The sequence below is a fragment of the Littorina saxatilis genome, linkage group LG3, assembly GCF_037325665.1.
Source record: "Littorina saxatilis isolate snail1 linkage group LG3, US_GU_Lsax_2.0, whole genome shotgun sequence".
NCBI classification, from domain to species: domain Eukaryota; kingdom Metazoa; phylum Mollusca; class Gastropoda; order Littorinimorpha; family Littorinidae; genus Littorina; species Littorina saxatilis.
This window is the reverse complement of record NC_090247.1, coordinates 47,092,275-47,112,082: the sequence shown is the minus strand read 5'-3', so window position 1 is coordinate 47,112,082 and position 19,808 is coordinate 47,092,275. Positions and strand designations below refer to the sequence as shown.

At 46.0% G+C, this 19,808-nt stretch overlaps 1 protein-coding gene across 1 annotated transcript in view; it reads right to left on the bottom strand.

Moving 5' to 3' along the window:
• Positions 1-19,808, bottom strand: part of LOC138960779 (receptor-type tyrosine-protein phosphatase H-like) — a 226,922-nt gene that overhangs the window by 6,662 nt on the left and 200,452 nt on the right. Inside the window, exons 23-27 of the mRNA XM_070332426.1 lie at positions 16,857-16,991; positions 16,416-16,538; positions 15,912-16,063; positions 10,076-10,214; positions 2,804-2,897 (exon numbers count right to left, since the gene is read on the bottom strand). Of these exons, the coding sequence (XP_070188527.1) occupies positions 2,804-2,897; positions 10,076-10,214; positions 15,912-16,063; positions 16,416-16,538; positions 16,857-16,991 (643 nt within the window). The remainder of the gene's footprint in view (positions 1-2,803; positions 2,898-10,075; positions 10,215-15,911; positions 16,064-16,415; positions 16,539-16,856; positions 16,992-19,808) is intronic.

Below are 19,808 nucleotides of genomic sequence, written 5' to 3'. Positions count from 1 at the left end.
CTGTCATCATGAAGGTTCTGGAGCGGTTGATTCTGTGGCACCTGCGGGCTTTCACGGGTCACCTGTCTGACCCACTCCAGTTTGCTTACCAAGCCAACAGGTCCGTCGATGATGCCGTCGCCATGGGTCTTCATTTTGTCTTGCAGCACCTTGAGAACCCTCGCACCTACGCTAGAATGTTGTTCATTGATTATTCCTCCGCATTCCACACGATCATCCCTCACAAGCTCTTCCACAAACTGATTGGTCTCGATGTCCCTCTCTCTCTCTGCCACTGGCTCCTAGATTTCTTGCTTGACCGTCCTCAGGTCGTCCGACTCAACAACTCACTCTCTGCCTCACTCACTCTGAACACTGGTGCCCCGCAGGGTTGTGTTCTGTCCCCTCTACTCTTCACCCTTTTCACCAACGACTGCACCTCCGTTCACCCATCCACACACATAATCAAATTCTCAGACGACACCACCATTGAAGGCCTGATTTCTGACTCCAATGAGGACGCATACCGGGGGGAGGTTCAAAGAGTGGTTGAGTGGTGCTCTGAAAATGATCTCGAGCTAAACGTTCTTAAAACAAAAGAAGTCGTTATCGACCCTCGACGAAAGAAAGACCCCATCTTGCCCCTTGAAATAAATGGGGAAGCTGTAGAACAGGTCTCTTCATTCAAATTTCTCGGCACACTGATCTCTGAAGACCTGAAATGGGACGGGAACACCACGTCCATCATTAAGAAGTGCCAGCAGCGGCTGCACTTCCTGAGACAGTTGCGCAAGTTCCGTATGTCACAGCAAATCATGGCGCAGTTCTATCGCGCAGTCGTTGAGAGCACCCTGTGTTTTTCTATCACGGTCTGGTATGGCAGCACCACTGAGAAAGAGAAACAGCTACTGGAGAGCATTGTGCGGACGGCCTCCAAGGTCGCGGGCTGTGACTTCCCTTCCGTTGCCTCTATTTTTGAGTTGCGCTCAGGTCGAAAAGCAGGAAAGATTGTTCGCGACCCCTCCCACCCGGCAAACCACTTCTTCGAGCCTCTTCCATCCGGTAGGCGCTACAGAGCTTTGAAAGCCAGAACTAGTCGCTTTCGCTCTAGCTTCATCCCCCATGCTGTACTGACAACTCCTGTAGAGAAGACGTTGTAATATACTGTAGTTATAGGATTAGGGGGGGGGGGGGGGTTCTTTCTTTTGTTACTTAGTCCTTTCACTGCATTCCATTACTGTTCTCATAACTTGTGATAGTGGAAGTATGTGCAATGTGGAATGGTCCTTATTTTTTAGGTGCTTGAGTAGTTCTGTGATGGTAGTAGTTTTGTGCAATGTGACTCTAGGTTCAGGTGCTTGAGTAGATCTGTGATAGTCTGTTAATACTGTTGTTTTAAACTGTCTAACTGGCTAGATTATGATTATATAATTTTATGTGATTATCTGACTAAATGATAATAATTACGTGTACTACTTACTTTTAAATGGATTATAATTTTTAGGTATTGTTTTAGTATTCACTAATGTTGCATTGATATTACTGGCACCCCTTTTAAACTGATATGGTTTTTACCTTTACAAGGCGACGATGTGAATTTGTGATGTAGATATGTGGCTGGTTATGTGTGAGTATGTAAATAATTGTGTGTGTGTGTGTGTGTGTGTGAGTTGTGTCTGTGTGTGCATGACAGTGTAATGTACGTATGTATGCATGCATGGTGATGTGTGTCTGCATATGTGTCTGGTTGGTTTTTATTTTATTTTTACCGTGCCGTGCCAAGATGAAATCCTTTTGCAAAATTGGTGAATAAATATCTTGTATCTTGTATCTTGTAAGGCGAAGTCCACTCAAACGGGATTGAGAATTTTAGAGCTTATTTCTAAGCCCTATAATAACTGTTATGGCTTCTCAAAGGAAGGCCCGAACATACAGACACACCAAAGCCGCCAGACCACATCACAAACAGAACTCTACAATCCACAGGTGTTGCCCCCCCCCCACACACACACAGAGAAGCCGTATATATATGTATATCTATATCTATAACTATATAGAGATAGATGACAGTGTATTTTTCGCCTGGCTATAAATTGATTCGACCTTTGCACTTTTACAGTGAGGACAACTTACGGGTGCAAGGAAAGCGTTCTGGACAGTGCAGTGACATTCTAAATATAGTAACGTAGTAACGGGAATATGGATTGACGCCACACGAAGGAAGGGAGATAAACGCAAAACACTGGAGAAGATAAGGAAGAGTTACTGGGAATGGATCTGGGAAGATGAACAGAAAAACCAAAATCGGTTCAGCGCTGCGCGCTGAGAGCACGTGTTGAAAATTCTCATCGACCAGGTTGTGTCCGGGGTCTACCTGAATATGCCCACCAAATTTTAAGCAGATCCATCGAGAACTTTGGCCGTGCATCGCGAACACACACACACACAGACACACGTCGTATATATATATATAGATATAATATACACTGCAAAGAACGCATTGCAGTCTCTTTGGAGAAAATGGTGGTGATCAGAAAGAACATTGAGAAGTAAATGAAATGTTTACCTTAATAGCGGTCACGAAGATTAATCCTGCTTCCATACGGAGTTTTTGTCATTCTCTTTCATAAGATATTTCAAAAGTTTCGTTGTGTAAAAGAGTTTATGGAGTTGTAACAGGAAAGGAATAAGTAACAGGAAAAGAATACATACAGTTCTGAAGAAAAAGAAAAAAGTACCACAGCGAAATACACGATTACTATCTCTTAAAAGGCCTCAATCGTGTTAACTGCCCCGACTTGACAGACCAGGCTGGGTCACTCACGTTCATCGTCCTCAGCATACGACTGGTCATCGTCGGATTCCTGGTCTTTGGCCAGTGCATCAGCCAGGCAGTCGTGGATGTAGATATACTGGTTCTGGTCAGAGGGAAACACACCCCTTTCGTTAGACAGCCAAGGAATCTTGTGGACATGGGTAAATAGTTATTGCCTGATTGACAGGTTCTGACCAAATTGCAGAGGGATTTTTGCATAAGGGAGGGGAGAAAGCTCAGTCGGTAGCGGCGCTGGCTTGAAACCTCTGCAGACTCTCCTCGGTGTCCAAACACCCTCGTCTCAGGGCTTGGAAACATGAATACACGCATGCGAGAAGAAGAAAAACAAGTCGCTTGAAGAGAAATTAATACATTTAGTCAATCTGTCGAACTCACAGAATGAAATTGAACGCACTGCATTTCACGAAGACAATAGCTTTGCTGATACACCGCAGCCGAGAAAGCGCTGACACATTCATGCGATAAGTGTACCGGCCCACTGATAGCTTGAAATGACAAGCCAGTATTGCGCAGTGGCGTAAAGTGCTTAAAAGGAAAGTGCACTTCTTTTTAACTTGCTGAGCTTGTTTTTATCCACACATAACATATCTATATGTTTTTGGATTCAGAAAATGATAAAGAATACGATAAAATCATTTTTGGGTCGATTACTAAAATTTGTATTTCAAATAGAATTTTGATATTCATATTGACCATACTCATTATTTGATTTCTAAGCTTCAAAGCTGAAATGCAATTTCATAGCCCGGGCTTTGTCGAAAATTGATTGACCAAAATTTCAATCTAAACTTGGCCAAAAAATTATTGCAACAACTTTCGCTCGCTAACAAAAGCGGTAAAACGCAATCCATTTTAGTTCAACTTTATATGCTGGAAAAGGTAATTATGTCCACCGTTTATATCATTTGTCCGATCGGTGGTAATTTGTATAGGCATCCCGTTACAGCCTGTCAAACAAGGTCACCCCTAAAATCGACCTGACAAAAACAATAGCCCCGTGTTTTAAAATCTGCAAAAAATCAGAATGTGCACTTACCAAACACTTTTGACTACCGTTAAAAAGGCCATTCAATTTCCAGTTCAAAGCATTTTGTTTGATGCACCTTACTTCTCTAGTCTTTGTGTAGCCTTTTGACAAAGGCGGTAGGGGTCAACCGTTTCAGAGGCCAAAAAAGGCACGTTTTGCGACCATTTTTGAGGGGGTCCTCTACTCAAAGAGCCATATCTGCTCAAGTTCTCAATTAATTGCTTTAGAAATTTCAGAAGTTATGACTAATAGGCTGACCAAAATCTGTGTTAATTTTGGTGAACGTGTATACTAAGCGTGTCTTATTACGCAACGTTTCCGAAAGACCTAAACAAATATTCGTATTAATTCAGAGTTTAAGGACAAAAAATCGTGACATTGCATGCTAAGAAAAAAATGGTAGGGGCAACTGGTGCCAAAGTTTCAGGCAGATCTGAGTGCTGGTTTACATTTGCTGGAGATGGGAACGCGCACGAAAAATTATCGATCACCGCCAATGGTAACGTATACAGTCGCTTTAGAGATTAACAGTCCTAGGCCTGTGCTAACTTGGCTGTGGTTATTTCTGTCCGGAGCCCAGGCCTGTGCTCGGTGTGATACGCTTTGGTGATTTGATGGTTATAAGAGTCTGCGGCGGGCGCACAGTAGTGCGGTGTGTGTGTGTGTGTGTGTGTGTATGTGTGTGTGTGTGTATCTGTATGTATGTGTGTGTGCGTGTGTATTTGTGTGTGTGTGTGTATGTGTATGTGTGTGTGTGCACGTGGGGCTTTTGTTGTTATTGACTCATGTTAATTACAGCTCTGTTCAGCCCTGTCTCTCTTTCTTTCTCTCTCTGTTTAATTAATTGTCTGTTCTACCCTCTTGCTTCTGTCTGTCTCTCAGAGAGAGAGAGAGAGAGAGAGAGTGTGTGTGTGTGTGTGTTCGGGTATGCATGCTGTTTTGGTGTATCTGTTCTTCTTTTCTTCTTGGTTGGGATGATGGTGGATGTTTTTGATTTTTTTTTGTGTGCTCTTTTTCTTTCTTTTTTTTTTTTTGGGGGGGGGGGGGGGGGGGTACAACCATCGACTGCTTGCCGGTGTAACACGAAATTTTTACTCCACGAAAAATGTACTCCGGAGTAAATACGAAATTCTTACTCCGAGTACACTTTTCGTACGAGAAAAGAACTCCCCAAGGCACGAAAAAATTACTCCCTCCACGAAATTTTTACTCCCCATTTTTATATTTAGTCAAGTTTTGACTAAATATTTTAACATCGAGGGGGAATCGAAACGAGGGTCGTGGTGTATGTGCGTGTGTGCGTGTGTGTGTCTGTGTGTGTGTCTGTGTGTGTGTGTGTGTAGAGCGATTCAGACTAAACTACTGGACCGATCTTTATGAAATTTGACATGAGAGTTCCTGGGTATGAAATCCCCGAACGTTTTTTTCATTTTTTTGATAAATGTCTTTGATGACGTCATATCCGGCTTTTCGTGAAAGTTGAGGCGGCACTGTCACGCCCTCATTTTTCAACCAAATTGGTTGAAATTTTGGTCAAGTACTCTTCGACGAAGCCCGGGGTTCGGTATTGCATTTCAGCTTGGTGGCTTAAAAATTAATTAATGACTTTGGTCATTAAAAATCGGAAAATTGTAAAAAAAAATAAAAATTTATAAAACGATCCAAATTTACGTTTACCGTATTCTCCACCATTTGCGGATTCCAAAAACATATAAATATGTTATATTCGGATTAAAAACAAGCTCTGAAAATTAAATATATAAAAATTATTATCAAAATTTTTTTTCGAAATCAATTTAAAAACACTTTCATCTTATTCCTTGTCGGTTCCTGATTCCAAAAACATATAGATATGATATGTTTGGATTAAAAACACGCTCAGAAAGTTAAAACAAAGAGAGGTACAGAAAAGCGTGCTATCCTTCTTAGCGCAACTACTACCCCGCTCTTCTTGTCAATTTCACTGCCTTTGCCATGAGCGGTGGACTGACGATGCTACGAGTATACGGTCTTGCTGAAAAAGGGCAGCTACTTGACTAAATATTGTATTTTCGCCTTACGCGACTTGTTTTTACTTCCAGTAAAAATCTCGTACGCAAAATTGGGATGCGGGCGAAGGGATAATGCCAATAAGTGATCTCGCGCACACGAATGTCGCGCTACCCTCCTTCCACCCCTTCCACCACCAAGACTAACAGGGGACAAGGGAGTACAAATTTCGTACACCTGGCATGGGAAGTTAAATTGCTCGTGTTGGGGTGAAGTAATTTATTCGTTATTTATTCGTCAGGGGAGTAACATTTTGTACGAAATGTTTACTCGGAACTCACCTGTCTTGGGGAGTAATTTTCTCGTGCAATGGGGGAGTGCTTTTTTCGTAAAGGGAGTAACTTTTTCGTACGAAATGTTTACTCCGGAGTAAAAATCTCGTGGGAGTAATTTTCTCGTGTTACACCGGACCGGGACGGGCCTTTACGAAACGTTGAGTCTTGCACAGATGTATTTTTTATAGTGTTCGGATGAGCGGTTTTGTTCTTATGTACATGTACTCTTTTGTCGTGTTTTTTTTCGACTCTTGATTTTCCTCATCGATAAGGATGTAGGTTTGTTTTGTCTGTGAGCTTTTGTCAAAGAATAACCGACATCCTTTTTCGCGTATCGCGTATATTTAAGTTACGCGTTGCTGTTAACGTTTTGTTTGCATGATGTTGTTGTTGATTGTTGAAGTTTATTGTTGTTGTTCTTCTTCTTATTATTATTCTTGCTTTTTGTTTTGAACAAGTACTCACATTCTCTCTCACGCTTTTCAATTTCAAAGATTGAAACCTGTTTATTTAAATATCTCTCTCTCTCTCTCTCTCTCTCTCTCTCTCTCTCTCTCTCTCTCTCTCTCTCTCTCTCTCTTTTTCACTCTCACTCAGTCTCTCTGTCTCCAACACACACATAATTACGAACAGACTCAACCGCACACATATACACACAGGCAAACACACACACTCTAACACACACTGACTACCGCGCGCCCACCGCAAACTCTTATAAGGCCTAAAAAAAAAATAGGTGTGGTTACGGTAACCCGACCTACCCTATTTTTAGGGGCCGATCCTATAACTTTTTATTACATTTGTCAAAAAAGAAAAAAAACAAAAAACAAACGAGTGCAAAAAACGCAATGAAAGCGAAAGCGCCCGTGTCGCACACTTATTTCCCTGTCAAGTACCGTACTTTCCGGGTGATAAGGCGCGACTTTTTTCCTCGAGTTCGACCCCTGCGTCTTGTATAACGAAGCGCCTAATCCGTGTATGAAATACGAAAAAAATCAAAGAGACCGCTTGAGTACCAGTCAAACAACTTGTGATAATGCATGTTTCAGCTGCTAGGTACTGCCCTGCCTTTGATCTGGCCGCACACACAGATTTCCACTATGTTAAACTCGGTCACTGACCGGTCACTGACCCCGATGCAGGAAGTGTTTCCTCTCTCAGATATGACAGGGGAACCACCTCTCATGGCAAAAACTGGGTCATTGACCCCTGGGAAGAAGGTCGTGTCTTTTAACAAGGCCACCCAGCTATCACAATGCCTTTGGTCACTGACCGGTCACTGACCCCGATGCAGGAAGTGTTTCCTCTCTCAGATATGACAGGGGAACCACCTCTCATGGCAAAAACTGGGTCATTTTGGTGCGCCCTATTGGCCCCCTGCGTCCAATGGGTGACTGGATTACAATTTTTTTTTAAAAAGAAGGGGGTGCGTCTTAGATAACAAAGCGCCTTGTCACCCGGAAAGTACGGTAGGTTTAATTTGTACACATTAGAAAAAAAAGTAAAAAAAAAAAAAGTGATTGCCTACCTACTTACCCTATTTTTTTTTGGCTATGTTACCGTAACCACACCTTTTTTTTTTTTTTTTGCCTAACCATCAAATCAGCACAGCGCTCTGGCTAAAAATAACCTCAGCCAAGTTAGCACAGGCCAACGGCTGTAAAACTCTTCGGAGACTGTATACAGTACCAAAGACGATGATCGATATTTTTTCTTGTGCGTTCCCATCTCCAGCAAATATAAACCAGCACTCAGATCTGCCTGAAACTTTGTCGACGTTTGCCTCAACCATTTTTTCTTAGCATGCAAAGTCACGATTTGTTGTCCTTAAACCCTGAATTAATACGAATATTTGTTTAGGTCTTTCGGAAACGTTGCGTAATAAGACACGCTTAGTATACACGTTCACCAAAATCAACACAGATTTAGGTCAGCCTTTTGGTCATAACTTCTGAAATTTCTAAAGCAATTAATTGAGAACTTGAGCAGATATGTTACCCTCCACCACGAAATGAGTCGCATGTCACCTCGCGCGGTTCTAAGTCCGGGGAGTGTCTGGTAACAGTGTGAGGGTCACCTTAGTCACAGGCTTATGTATCGATTGGACATTGGATTTCCCTTCTTTGAGCCATGTGACGTCAGAGGCCTACAAATCTTCATATTTGGGCGTTCCAGGTTAACCGAAACTTCAAAGGAACTACTTACTTCATATTTGGGACACGCGGATTAACCTACAGATCAAAACACACGTCTGCCAAACTGTAAAAATGAAGCGATTTGCAGATCTATCTCGGGAAGAAATTGAAAACAAAAGACGACTTTTAACTCCGATCGAATACCAACACACTTCAGCTGAACAAAAGATGAACATGGGAGACACCCTCCATCAGCATATTGCAGACAACACACAACTCCAAGTTTTGCCGCGGCCAAATTCAAACCCCTCGCGAAGTTCACTCAGCTCTGTCGCACACACAGCCACCGGCCGAGTCGATATCCTTTGAAGATATGAATTTCTTCCTCAGTGCCTCAATTTCTTCCTCAATAAACCTGACATGCCACCATCCACAACAATGCAAGTTCTGCCTACTTTCCACAACTGTACCATAAACAACTTGAACATCACAATAACAAAAATAATAAGACCAAACGTGTTGATTGTCTCTGCTGTTAACCCCACAAGCTAACTCAATGAACTCGTCCAGTCTTGATCGCGAGACAGGGTGACAAGTGTGTACAACAGTTACTGACACTGACGGTGCAAAGAGATGTAGCAATTCAATTGATATTGATGAATGTTCCGTTCCTTTGATTATGGTCTGAACAAAATGTTGCGACAATCAAATATTCTAATGTTAATTGAAGGAGTTAAATAAACTTTTGAAGTTGCACTATTTTTTTGGCGCATTGAAGTTTATGATTGTGCTTGGTGTAAACAGGTGTTCTTGGTGTGTGTGTGTTTTATTGCATGTGTGTGCGCTCGCTCAATCGTCAAAACAACAACAAAGTCAGTACCTGAAAGGAATTCGATCGATACATAAATGTTATTTGCGTTTTTGACCAAAATATGACATTTTACACAGATCTCGACAGTCATTGTTTACCTCGACCGCTATCGCGGTCTCGGAGAACAATGACTGTCTCGATCTGTAAAAAATAGTGTGGGGATATCATCTGGTAGAATTTTGTATTTTCATGAAATCGTCTGTCGAGTAGTTTCTGGGAATCGCTCTACACACACACACACACCACCACCACCACCCTCGTCTTGATTCCTCGTCTTTGTTAAAACATTTAGTCAAAACATGACTAATGTAAAACGTGTGTAGCGCCGTACTCTGTGGCAGTTCGCTTTCCCCTGTGAGAAAGCAGCCCGAATTTCCATGAGGGTAACCGATACAATACCAATACCCATGAATTGCTTATCATAAAAAAGATGCAGGCAAACTTAATACGTTCAATTGACACCCCCATACCATTTTTAACCCTGCCCCCAACCCGCCCATAATATATTGTGTTGCTATTTTGCTTTCTGTGTGATGTGGCTCACATTCCATGCTTCTTCGGGATCAGCGCCAGGTCGAACAGTTCCACATGGTATCGGCTTCAAGCCCCAGGTCATGCTGAGTTTTGCCTTCTACCAACTTCCAACCTGGTGCACTTACAACCTAGAGTTATTTATCTCTGTCGTCTACAGCTATTCAGTTCCCGCTAACTCTGGCAAAAACACAAAGTTTATCAATATAATCAATAAGTTGACAATCTCTGAGTTCTGTGGTCCTCTATGGTAAGCAGGAGGCCTAACTCTGTCGCCTGTATGTCTTATGCCATAAAAGCTCTCTTTCCTCCAATTTTTAGGGACAAAAATGATCTCTCAAAATGATGTTGATTTATTGTTGAAGCTCTAACCTCGGTTTGCACCATCTGCGTCCTGTGGTCACGCATGGTCAGCACCAGGCCGAACATGTCCACCTCCGTTGTCTGGCGGTGGATCTGACGCAGCAGCTGGTCCAGCGCGATGAACGTGCCCGTTCTCCCCACGCCCGCACTATCACACAGACACACACAGACACACACACATACACAAACGCACACAAGCACAAACACACACACACGCACACATACATACACAAACACACACACACACACACATATACATACACAAACACATACACACACAATGTACATGTACAGCAAGGCCCAGATGTATACGAACATCACAGATCAACTTCACTGAAAGTCTTGGTTTACCCAGGTAAGAAAAAAAGGGGGAATCACGCCTGATAAAACTAGATTCTGAAAGGTTTCATTTGAACTGTTTCGATGTCATTTCAAATTGGGACAAAGGAAAAGTGCCCTCTCAATTTATAAGTAGTACGGAAAGGAGCCGTAGCAATTTGATACGTTCTTGTTATACAAAACAAATTGCCACTGACAGGCTACAATCACGAATCTGCTTCTGAATCTAACTTCCCCTCCCCCCTCCTGTCTTTGTCCCATCGGCAGTATTCGAGCCTACATGTGTGCACATAATATACCGCCAATTTGTAAACACCAACATTTGCATCGACTTGCACGTCTAGGAGCTTCCCTTGTTTAAACACCACAGTGTTGACAGCAACCACTCCCTACCTCTCTCTGTCCCTGCCCTCCTGTATTGGCAGCCACCCCCTCCCTATCCCTCCCTGTGCTCCCTCTGTCCCTGCCCTGTATTGGCAGCCACCCCCTCCCTACCCCTCCCTGTGCCCCCTCAGTTCCTGCCCTCCTGTATTGGCAGCCACCCCCTCCCTATCCCTCCCTGTGCTCCCTCTGTCCCTGCCCTGTATTGGCAGCCACCCCCTCCCTACCCCTCCCTGTGCCCCCTCAGTCCCTGCCCTCCTGTACTGGCAGCCACCCCCTCCCTACCCCTCCCTGTGCTCCCTCTGTCCCTGCCCTGTATTGGCAGCCACCCCCTCTCTACCCCTCCCTGTGCCCCCTCTGTCCCTGCCCTGTATTGGCAGCCACCCCCTCTCTACCCCTCCCTGTGCCCCCTCTGTCCCTGCCCTCCTGTATTGGCAGCCACCCCCTCTCTACCCCTCCCTGTGCCCTCTCTGTCCCTGCCCTCCTGTATTGGCAGCCACCCCCTCCCTACCCCTCCCTGTGCCCCCTCTGTCCCTGCCCTCCTGTATTGGCAGCCACCCCCTCCCTACCCCTCGCTGTACTCCCTCTGTCCCTGCCCTCCTAGATCCTGTATTGGCAGCCACCCCCTCCCCACCCCTCCCTGTGCCCCCTCTGTCCCTGCCCTCCTGTATTGGCCGCCACCCCCTCCCTACCCCTCCCTGTGCCCCCTCTGTCCCTGTCCTCCTGTATAGGCAGCCACCCCCTCCCTACCCCTCTCTATATCGTCGGGCAGCTAAAATCATGTTAAATGGACCACAATTATCAGCTGATTTGAAGTTAAAGAATCTAAACTACCTGCCGCTAGTTAAACAGTTACAGTGTAATAAGACTGTAATGATGTATAAAGTATATCATGGCGAAGTGCCCATCTATATTCAGGACCTATTTCACAGTCACCGAAAGGTACGGGTCTATCAATTTTCTACCACCAATACCCAGGATTGATTTGTTCAAAACTAGTCAAGCCTTTTCTGGCACTATGGTGTGGAACTCCATTCCGTCTGTAATTAGATCATTAACCTCACTAAAGAACGGACAGAGTATTTAATAAATGTTTTCCTTATGCTTTGATTATTTATTTATTTATTTATGTATTTTTTTTTTATATGTATTTAAAAATTTTTTCTTGTTACTGGAATACTTATACTTGTACAGTTTTTGAAGAAAAAAAAAATGTTCATTTTGGGTTCACATTTTTTTTTATCGGGGAAAGGGGTGATGTAATGAATCGCGGTTATGGTGTTTATAGTTGAAGGGATATAACTAGTGCTTTTTTGTAATACAAAGAGTTTGTCAGGAGTTGTTTAACTTTGAGAGTGGAAAGTTTTGACAACTCAGTAAAATTCCATGTTAGCTACGGCCGGGTCAAACTGGGTTCGCGGCACGTGCATTTACAACTGTGTGAGTTGTTCACGTTATAATCGCAACCGCCTGATTTTGTGAGCTGTGCAAGTTGTGATTGTAAACTGCCTGACAATTGAAAGTCATTCGACCTGGGCTCTCGGATGAGAAAACCTGCTCTTGCTTTTGATGTCAACTTTGGAAGAAAACATTTGATCTTGATGTCAACCTTGGAACCGGGAAACATTGCCGGGATGACTTGGACTTTTGTATGGGTGCCGCCATATTGGAAGATGAGGTACTTTGCTAGTTTTGTGTGAACTTGAACATTTCTTTTGTATGCGCGGACATGACTTGTGTACTTGAATAATTTCGGAATTGTATAATTTTCTTGTGCTCGGTTGGTGTGATTTTGAATATTGTTAGTTTGTTACAGTAGGGTGTTATATTTTGTAACAGGCCGCCCCAGTCTGACTTGTGCGGGGTGGTGCCAGTGTGGCGAGGGTGCGATGGAGGCCGTAAGGTTGAAGGCTAGCTACATCGTCACCTCTACATAACGTAAAAGTTATGTTTTGTTTATTTGCTTTCTTGCCCTTGTAAATATGTTCTGACGTTGACAATGAATGAGTGAGTTTCAAAAGGTCGTGGACAATGAATGAATGAGTTTCAAAAGGTCATGAATTGATTATTGTAAGCAAGAAAATATTTGAGAATTTGAGGAATGAGTTGATAATTGCTATGTCAGAAACAAACCAATTTGTATGTCCTAAACTTCTGAGCGGGAGTCAGATGATTGACTGTGTGTGTGTGCACCTATAAAGAATCTGGAAGGAGATTAATAAGGATAAATACGGATCTTCTTTATTTCAAATCTCTTACATCATTTTATGTCTACCTAGATGGCTATACTAGTCTTAACATGTGCAAGTAGCTGTCAACAATTGGCAAAGCTTTATGAATTACACAAATATGTTCTTTATTATATGTATTATGTGGAATTTATGTTGCGATTTTTCATCATCATCAACATCATCATTATCATCATCATCATCATCATCATCACTTGATCATCATCATCATCATCATCATCTTCATCATCATCATTTACACCATATAATCATTATAAGCATTAGTGTAAATGTTGGTATCGTGTGAATTCTACCATCGATCACTTTACATGTGTAACCTCAATTAACATGTTGCATGTTTCGCTTTCGATTTGTATGTTGCTTACTTTGTCATTTTGTTGTTTATGTTTATCTGCTTGTTTGCTTACTTGTCAATTGTTTGCTGGTTCGTTCGTTTACTTTGTTTATTTGTCATGTTGCTTTACTTGTTTATCATTTATTAGACATTTGTATTTGAAGTAAGGACCGGTTGTAAGAAAAGGCATCGCCTTAAACCTCTATCCTTGAAAAATAAAGTTCCATCATCATCATCATCATCCCTGTGCCCCCTCTGTCCCTGCCCTCCTGTATTGGCAGCCACCCCCTCCCTACCCCTCCCTGTGCCCCCTCTGTCCCTGCCCTCCTGTATTGGCAGCCACCCCCTCCCTACCCCTCCATGTGCCCCCTATGTCCCTGCCCTCCTGTATTGGCAGCCACCCCCTCCCTACCCCTCCCTGTGCCCCCTCTGTCCCTGCCCTCCTGTATTGGCAGCCACCCCCTCCCTACCCCTCCCTGTGCCCCCTCTGTCCCTGCTCTCCTGTTTTGGCAGCCACCCCCTCCCTACCCCTCCCTGTGCCACCTCTGTCCCTGCTCTCCTGTATTGGCAGCCACCCCCTCCCTACCCCTCCCTGTGCCCCCTCTGTCCCTGCCCTCCTGTATTGGCAGCCACCCCCTCCCTACCCCTCCCTGTGCCCCCTATGTCCCTGCTCTCCTGTATTGGCAGCCACCCCCTCCCTACCCCTCCCTGTGCCACCTCTGTCCCTGCTCTCCTGTATTGGCAGCCACCCCCTCCCTACCCCTCCCTGTGCCCCCTCTGTCCCTGCCCTCCTGTACTGGCAGCCACCCCCTCCCTACCCCTCCCTGTGCCCCCTCTGTCCCTGCTCTCCCGTATTGGTAGCCACCCCCTCCCTACCCCTCCCTGTGCCACCTCTGTCCCTGCTCTCCTGTATTGGCAGCCACCCCCTCCCTACCCCTCCCTGTGCCCCCTCTGTCCCTGCCCTCCTGTATTGGCAGCCACCCCCTCCCTACCCCTCCCTGTGCCCCCTATGTCCCTGCCCTCCTGTATTGGCAGCCACCCCCTCCCTACCCCTCCATGTGCCCCCTATGTCCCTGCCCTCCTGTATTGGCAGCCACCCCCTCCCTACCCCTCCCTGTGCCCCCTCTGTCCCTGCCCTCCTGTATTGGCAGCCACCCCCTCCCTACCCCACCCTGTGCCCCCTCTGTCCCTGCTCTCCTGTATTGGCAGCCACCCCCTCCCTACCCCTCCCTGTGCCCCCTCTGTCCCTGCCCTCCTGTATTGGCAGCCACCCCCTCCCTACCCCTCTCTGTGCCCCCTCTGTCCCTGCCCTCCTGTATTGGCAGCCACCCCCTCCCTACCCCTCCCTGTGCCACCTCTGTCCCTGCTCTCCTGTATTGGCAGCCACCCCCTCCCTACCCCTCCCTGTGCCCCCTCTGTCCCTGCCCTTCTGTATTGGCAGCCACCACCTCCCTACCCCTCCATGCCTCTGTCCCTGCCAACTTTTGGGTTCATTGTTGAATCTTTCCTCTTATAACAACGATGGTGTCTTCATTGACTTCTGGTACTTATAAAGCTAACACTATAAAAAAATGTTTAAAAAACGCTAAATTTATGACACAATAGGCACTCGAAGCAGAATTTTCTTCAGGTATGGATAATCAAAAATAATGAATTAAGCACACACGGGCAGAGAAAATTAAGTCGACATTTTCAAACCTCGACCTTTTTTTAATCCTCGACCTTTTTTTAATCTTCGACCTTGTCCAATGCTCGACCCTTTGTCCCCTCGACGTTTTTCTGTTGACCTTTTGTCACCCTCGACCTTTTGACTCTCGACCAAATGTCCTCGACCTTTTGTGCCTCGACCTTTTGTCGCACACCCTTAGCAGCCACCGCCTCCCTACCCCTACCTGTGCCCCGGCGGTCCCTGCCCTCCTGTATTGGCAGCCACCCCCTCCCTACCCCTCCCTGTCCCTGCCCCCCCCCCCCCCCTGTATTGGCAGCCACCCCTTCCTGTACCACCTCTGTCCCTGCCCTCCTGTATTGGAAGCCACCCCCTCCCTACCCCTTCCTGTGCCCCCTCTGTCCCTGTCCTCCTGTATTGGCAGCCACCCCCTCCCTACCCCTCCCAGTGCCCCCTCCTACCCTGCCCTCCTGTATTGGCAGCCGCCTCCTCCCTACCCCCCCCCCCCCCCCCCTGTGCCCCCTCTGTCCCTGCCCTCCTGTATTGGCAGCCACCCCCTCCCTACCCCTCCCAGTGCCCCCTCCTACCCTGCCCTCCTGTATTGGCAGCCACCCCCTCCCTACCCCTCTCTGTGCCCCCTCTGTCCCTGCCCTCCTGTATTGGCAGCCACCCCCTTCCTACCCCTCCCTGTGCCCCCTATGTCCCTGCCCTCCTGTATTGGCAGCCACCCCCTCCCTACCCCTCCCTGTGCCCCCTCTGTCCCTGCCCACCTGTATTGGCAGCCACCCCCTCCCTACCCCTCCCTGTGCCCCCTCTGTCCCTGCCCTCCTGTATTGGCAACCACCCCCTCCCTGTGCCCTCTCTGTCCCTACCCACCTGCAGTGGACGAGCATGGGCCCGGTGTCGGAGTGCGGCATGTGGGCCCTGACGGAGGACACGAAGCTGAGCAGCATGGACGTCTTCTCCGGACACCCGTGGTCCGGCCAGCGCATGAAGTGGAAGTGTTTGATCATCCGGCTCTGGCTGCCCTGCAAAGGGGAACACGGGTTAGCGTTTAGCAGCAAGTTTTTAACATGTAATAAGCGGGTAACGCCAGAGCAAGACAAAACAAAAGCATCATGCAATGATCAATACATCCATCCATGCAGGCACGTTTGTTAATGACATAGAAATGGCGCTCAGTTAATACTGGCATTCGCTGACACACAAAGACACAAACATACACAACGCCTCTTGTCACACACACACACACACACACACACACACACACACACACACACCGACATTAACACACACACACGCTTGCGCGCGCACGCACGAATACTTATACTTTATAAGTCACCCTATGAACCCCATCAGAAAAAAACTTGACGTAATTACATGCGTGATGTCGATGACCCTGATGATGTAATCAGGCAGCACGGACTGGGATCGCAAATGAACCACCAAGTCTCCGTATATTTCTTGCACACCTTCGTCTGGCCAATACTTCTCACACTTAGTCTGAAAAATTATCATCATCATCATCATCATCATCATCATCATCTTCTTCATTTTACTTCCCTCCCTCCTCCCGCCAACCCCTCATCCCCCAGTCCCTTTCTCTCGTCTCACCAGGTACAATTTCAGAAGAGGCAGAAGAAAGTGCGACTAAAGATGAAAGCTTCCTCCGCTTTACTTCATAACGTGGGACCACTGACAGTCAAAAAAGTTACTCGTTTAAATAAACAATGTTCTACTTAAAATCGATTACAGACACAAATTTGACAACATAAATATGCTTGAGTATGGATATGGGCAGCAAGAGAGCCCGGCACTGACCCGTCCTTTCTCCACGCACTGTGTGAGCATCACCATGACGGACACACGGTTCTCCCACACCATGCGCCAGAAGTCGTCAATGGTTCCCGGCAGGGGGCCTTGTGCAGCGATGAACTCTCTCTGGCTATTCTCGCCCTGTGAAATCATATGTCGAAAGGTCATGATGCCAGCTAAGACAAACCAAAGACAATGATGAAACTCACAAAGCCGGAATACAATTCATGGCTACAGCGGATACAGACGTCAACAAACACGTGCAGCAGTAGGCATCCTGTTCATGTAATGGTGCTTTGCGCAGCAGATCATAACTTCAGACACTAAGTCGTAATTAAAGTCTTTCTGTCAGTGGCATGAGTACGCCACGGGAGGCTGAGAGGATTAGTAATTAGATAAAACCAACAACACACATTCAACGCCAGAGAGAGAGAGAGAGAGAGAGAGAGAGAGAGAGAGAGAGAGAGAGAGAGAGAGAGAGAGAGAGACAGAGACAGAGACACAGAGACACAGAGACAGACAGAGACAGAGAGAGGGATTGCTTCATTGACCGACTTCTTCTTCTTCTTCTTCTGCGTTCGTGGGCTGAAACTCCCACGTACACTCCCCTCCAGCATCTCCCCACCCACCCCATCCCGCCCCACCTCACCCCCTACCTAGTGCCTAAAATAACGTGTATATATATTTTCTGCGCTTTGTGTCAGCACTGTTTGTGTGTGTGTAAATAGTACTGTTGACACGTTTTTATATATACTGTTCAAAAAAAGAAACGCATAGTTGCTACTTGCCAAATTTGTTTTATTTTTCGAAAAAATTAACAGAAAATCCAATATTTAGATTATTTGTTTGAAATTTGGTATGGACACAGTTGAATGCACACACAGTTCATTTGCATCTTCAAATCAATCAGTCAATCAATACGATTGGGTGCCGAGGCTGTCAAGTCAGTAGGGGGTGTGACTGCCTTGAGCAGCAACAACTGCCCGGCACCTTCTGGGCATGGACTGGATCAGATGCCGGATATCTTGCTGTGGGATGGTGTCCAACTCCTCCTGAAGTGCCTGCAATAGATCGCGGTGATTTGCCGGCGCTTCTTCTCGCCTGCGCACACGTCTGTCCAATTCATCCCAGAGGTGTTCTATCGGGTTCATGTCTGGCGACATGGATGGCCAGGGAAGCACCTGGACATGGTGGTCGGTGAGGAACTGGGTGGTGAGTCGTGCTGTGTGCGGGCGAGCGTTGTCCTGCTGGAATATGGCATCCTGGTCAGCCAGAAGAGGAAGGGCGTGTGGGCGCAGAATTTCCTCCACGTATCGCTGGGCAGTTATGCGCCCTTGGACGTGCACCAGGGTGCTCCTTCCAGCGGTATTGATCGCCCCCCACACCATGACGCCTCCACCACCATGAACGGGTGCCTCATCCACACAGTTGGGCGCGTAACGTTCGTTTACTCTCCGGTAGACCCTCCTCCGACCATCATGTCGCTGGAGCAGGAAGTAGGACTCGTCGCTGAACCACACGTGTCTCCAGTGATTCCGGACGGTCCAGCGAAGGTGCTGGTTGCCCCACTGCACTCGGTTCTGGCGATGGCGGCGGGTGAGGACAGCTCCTCTGTGAGGTCTGCGAGCTCTCAAACCAGCTTCATGCAGGCGGTTCCGCACGGTCTGGTCCGATAATCGGTGTGGCCCGGGGAGAGCCTGGACAGAAGATGAGGCCGACAGGAAACGATTCCGGAGGTGGCGGAGCCGTATGAAGCGGTCGTGAGCAGCAGTTGTCGCCCTTGGTCTTCCCGCTCGTGGCAAGTCAGCAACGGAGCCAGTGGCTTGAAACCTGACCCACAGTCTACTGATGGTGCTCTGGGACACGTGGAAGTGCCTGGCGATTGCACTTTGACTTTGGCCTGCTTGTAAACGACCCAATGCAATTTGGCGGTCTTCTCTGCTCAATCGGGCCATCTTTCGTCGCTGAATTGTCGTCTGATTTCTTTGTGGCGAACAATCCGCTTTTATGGGTTTTGGAAGACATGGTGAGAGCTCAATATTCCCCGAGTTTCACGAGATTACACTGAAGCATGACGAGTGGTCATGCCAAATGAGCAATTTTGACATTGTAGCCACTGATAACGCATGCGTCACGTGCAGAGCTCACTTGTGGCAATGGACGAAAGGTCGACGACCAGATAAACATTTTCTGCAGTTTGGTGGATATCCTTGTAGCCATATAACTAAATTAACCAAATATTACAAGCTATGCGTTTCTTTTTTTGAACAGTATAGAAGCCTACTGTGGTTCTTGTGCTTGGGCTGTGTATTGGACTGTCACTGTATGCCTGCATTATTAGTTGTCAGTAATTATTACATGTGCTGATTGTTCTCTTTGCCTGCGCGCGTATAGTATGTTGGTTATGTTTGGTCATAGTATGTTTGTTTATGTTTGGTCGTTATCTTTGCCTGTGCGTGTATTTTATGTTTGGTCGTTTTCTTTGCCTGTGCATGTATAGTTTGTTGGTTATGTTTGGTCGGTTTCTTTGCCTGTGCGTGTATAGTATGCTTGGTCGATGTATGTATTGTAAAGCGCTAAGAGTAGACATTTTTCTAGAATAGCGCTATAGAAGTTTGCATTATTATTATTATTATTATTACACTCGTGTTTTTTGCACGAGTGGAATTTTACTGACTGATCTTTAATACACAAAGATAGATATTTAAGGCACATTATAGTTTTACAATCACATCTGAAACACAAATTTGATAATCCGAACATCAGTTATACAGTTATTTTATGTTCTTACAAGCAAAGCAAACAAATACACAAACAAACAAGTGTAATAAAAAATCGAATTCGAAATGATGCTCAAAAAGTACAGACACTGCAATAAATATACACTACTATGATCAGCCGCCATACACTATTAAAAAGGACAAGGTAGTTGCACATCAAAGTTTCTTTGTTTTAAAT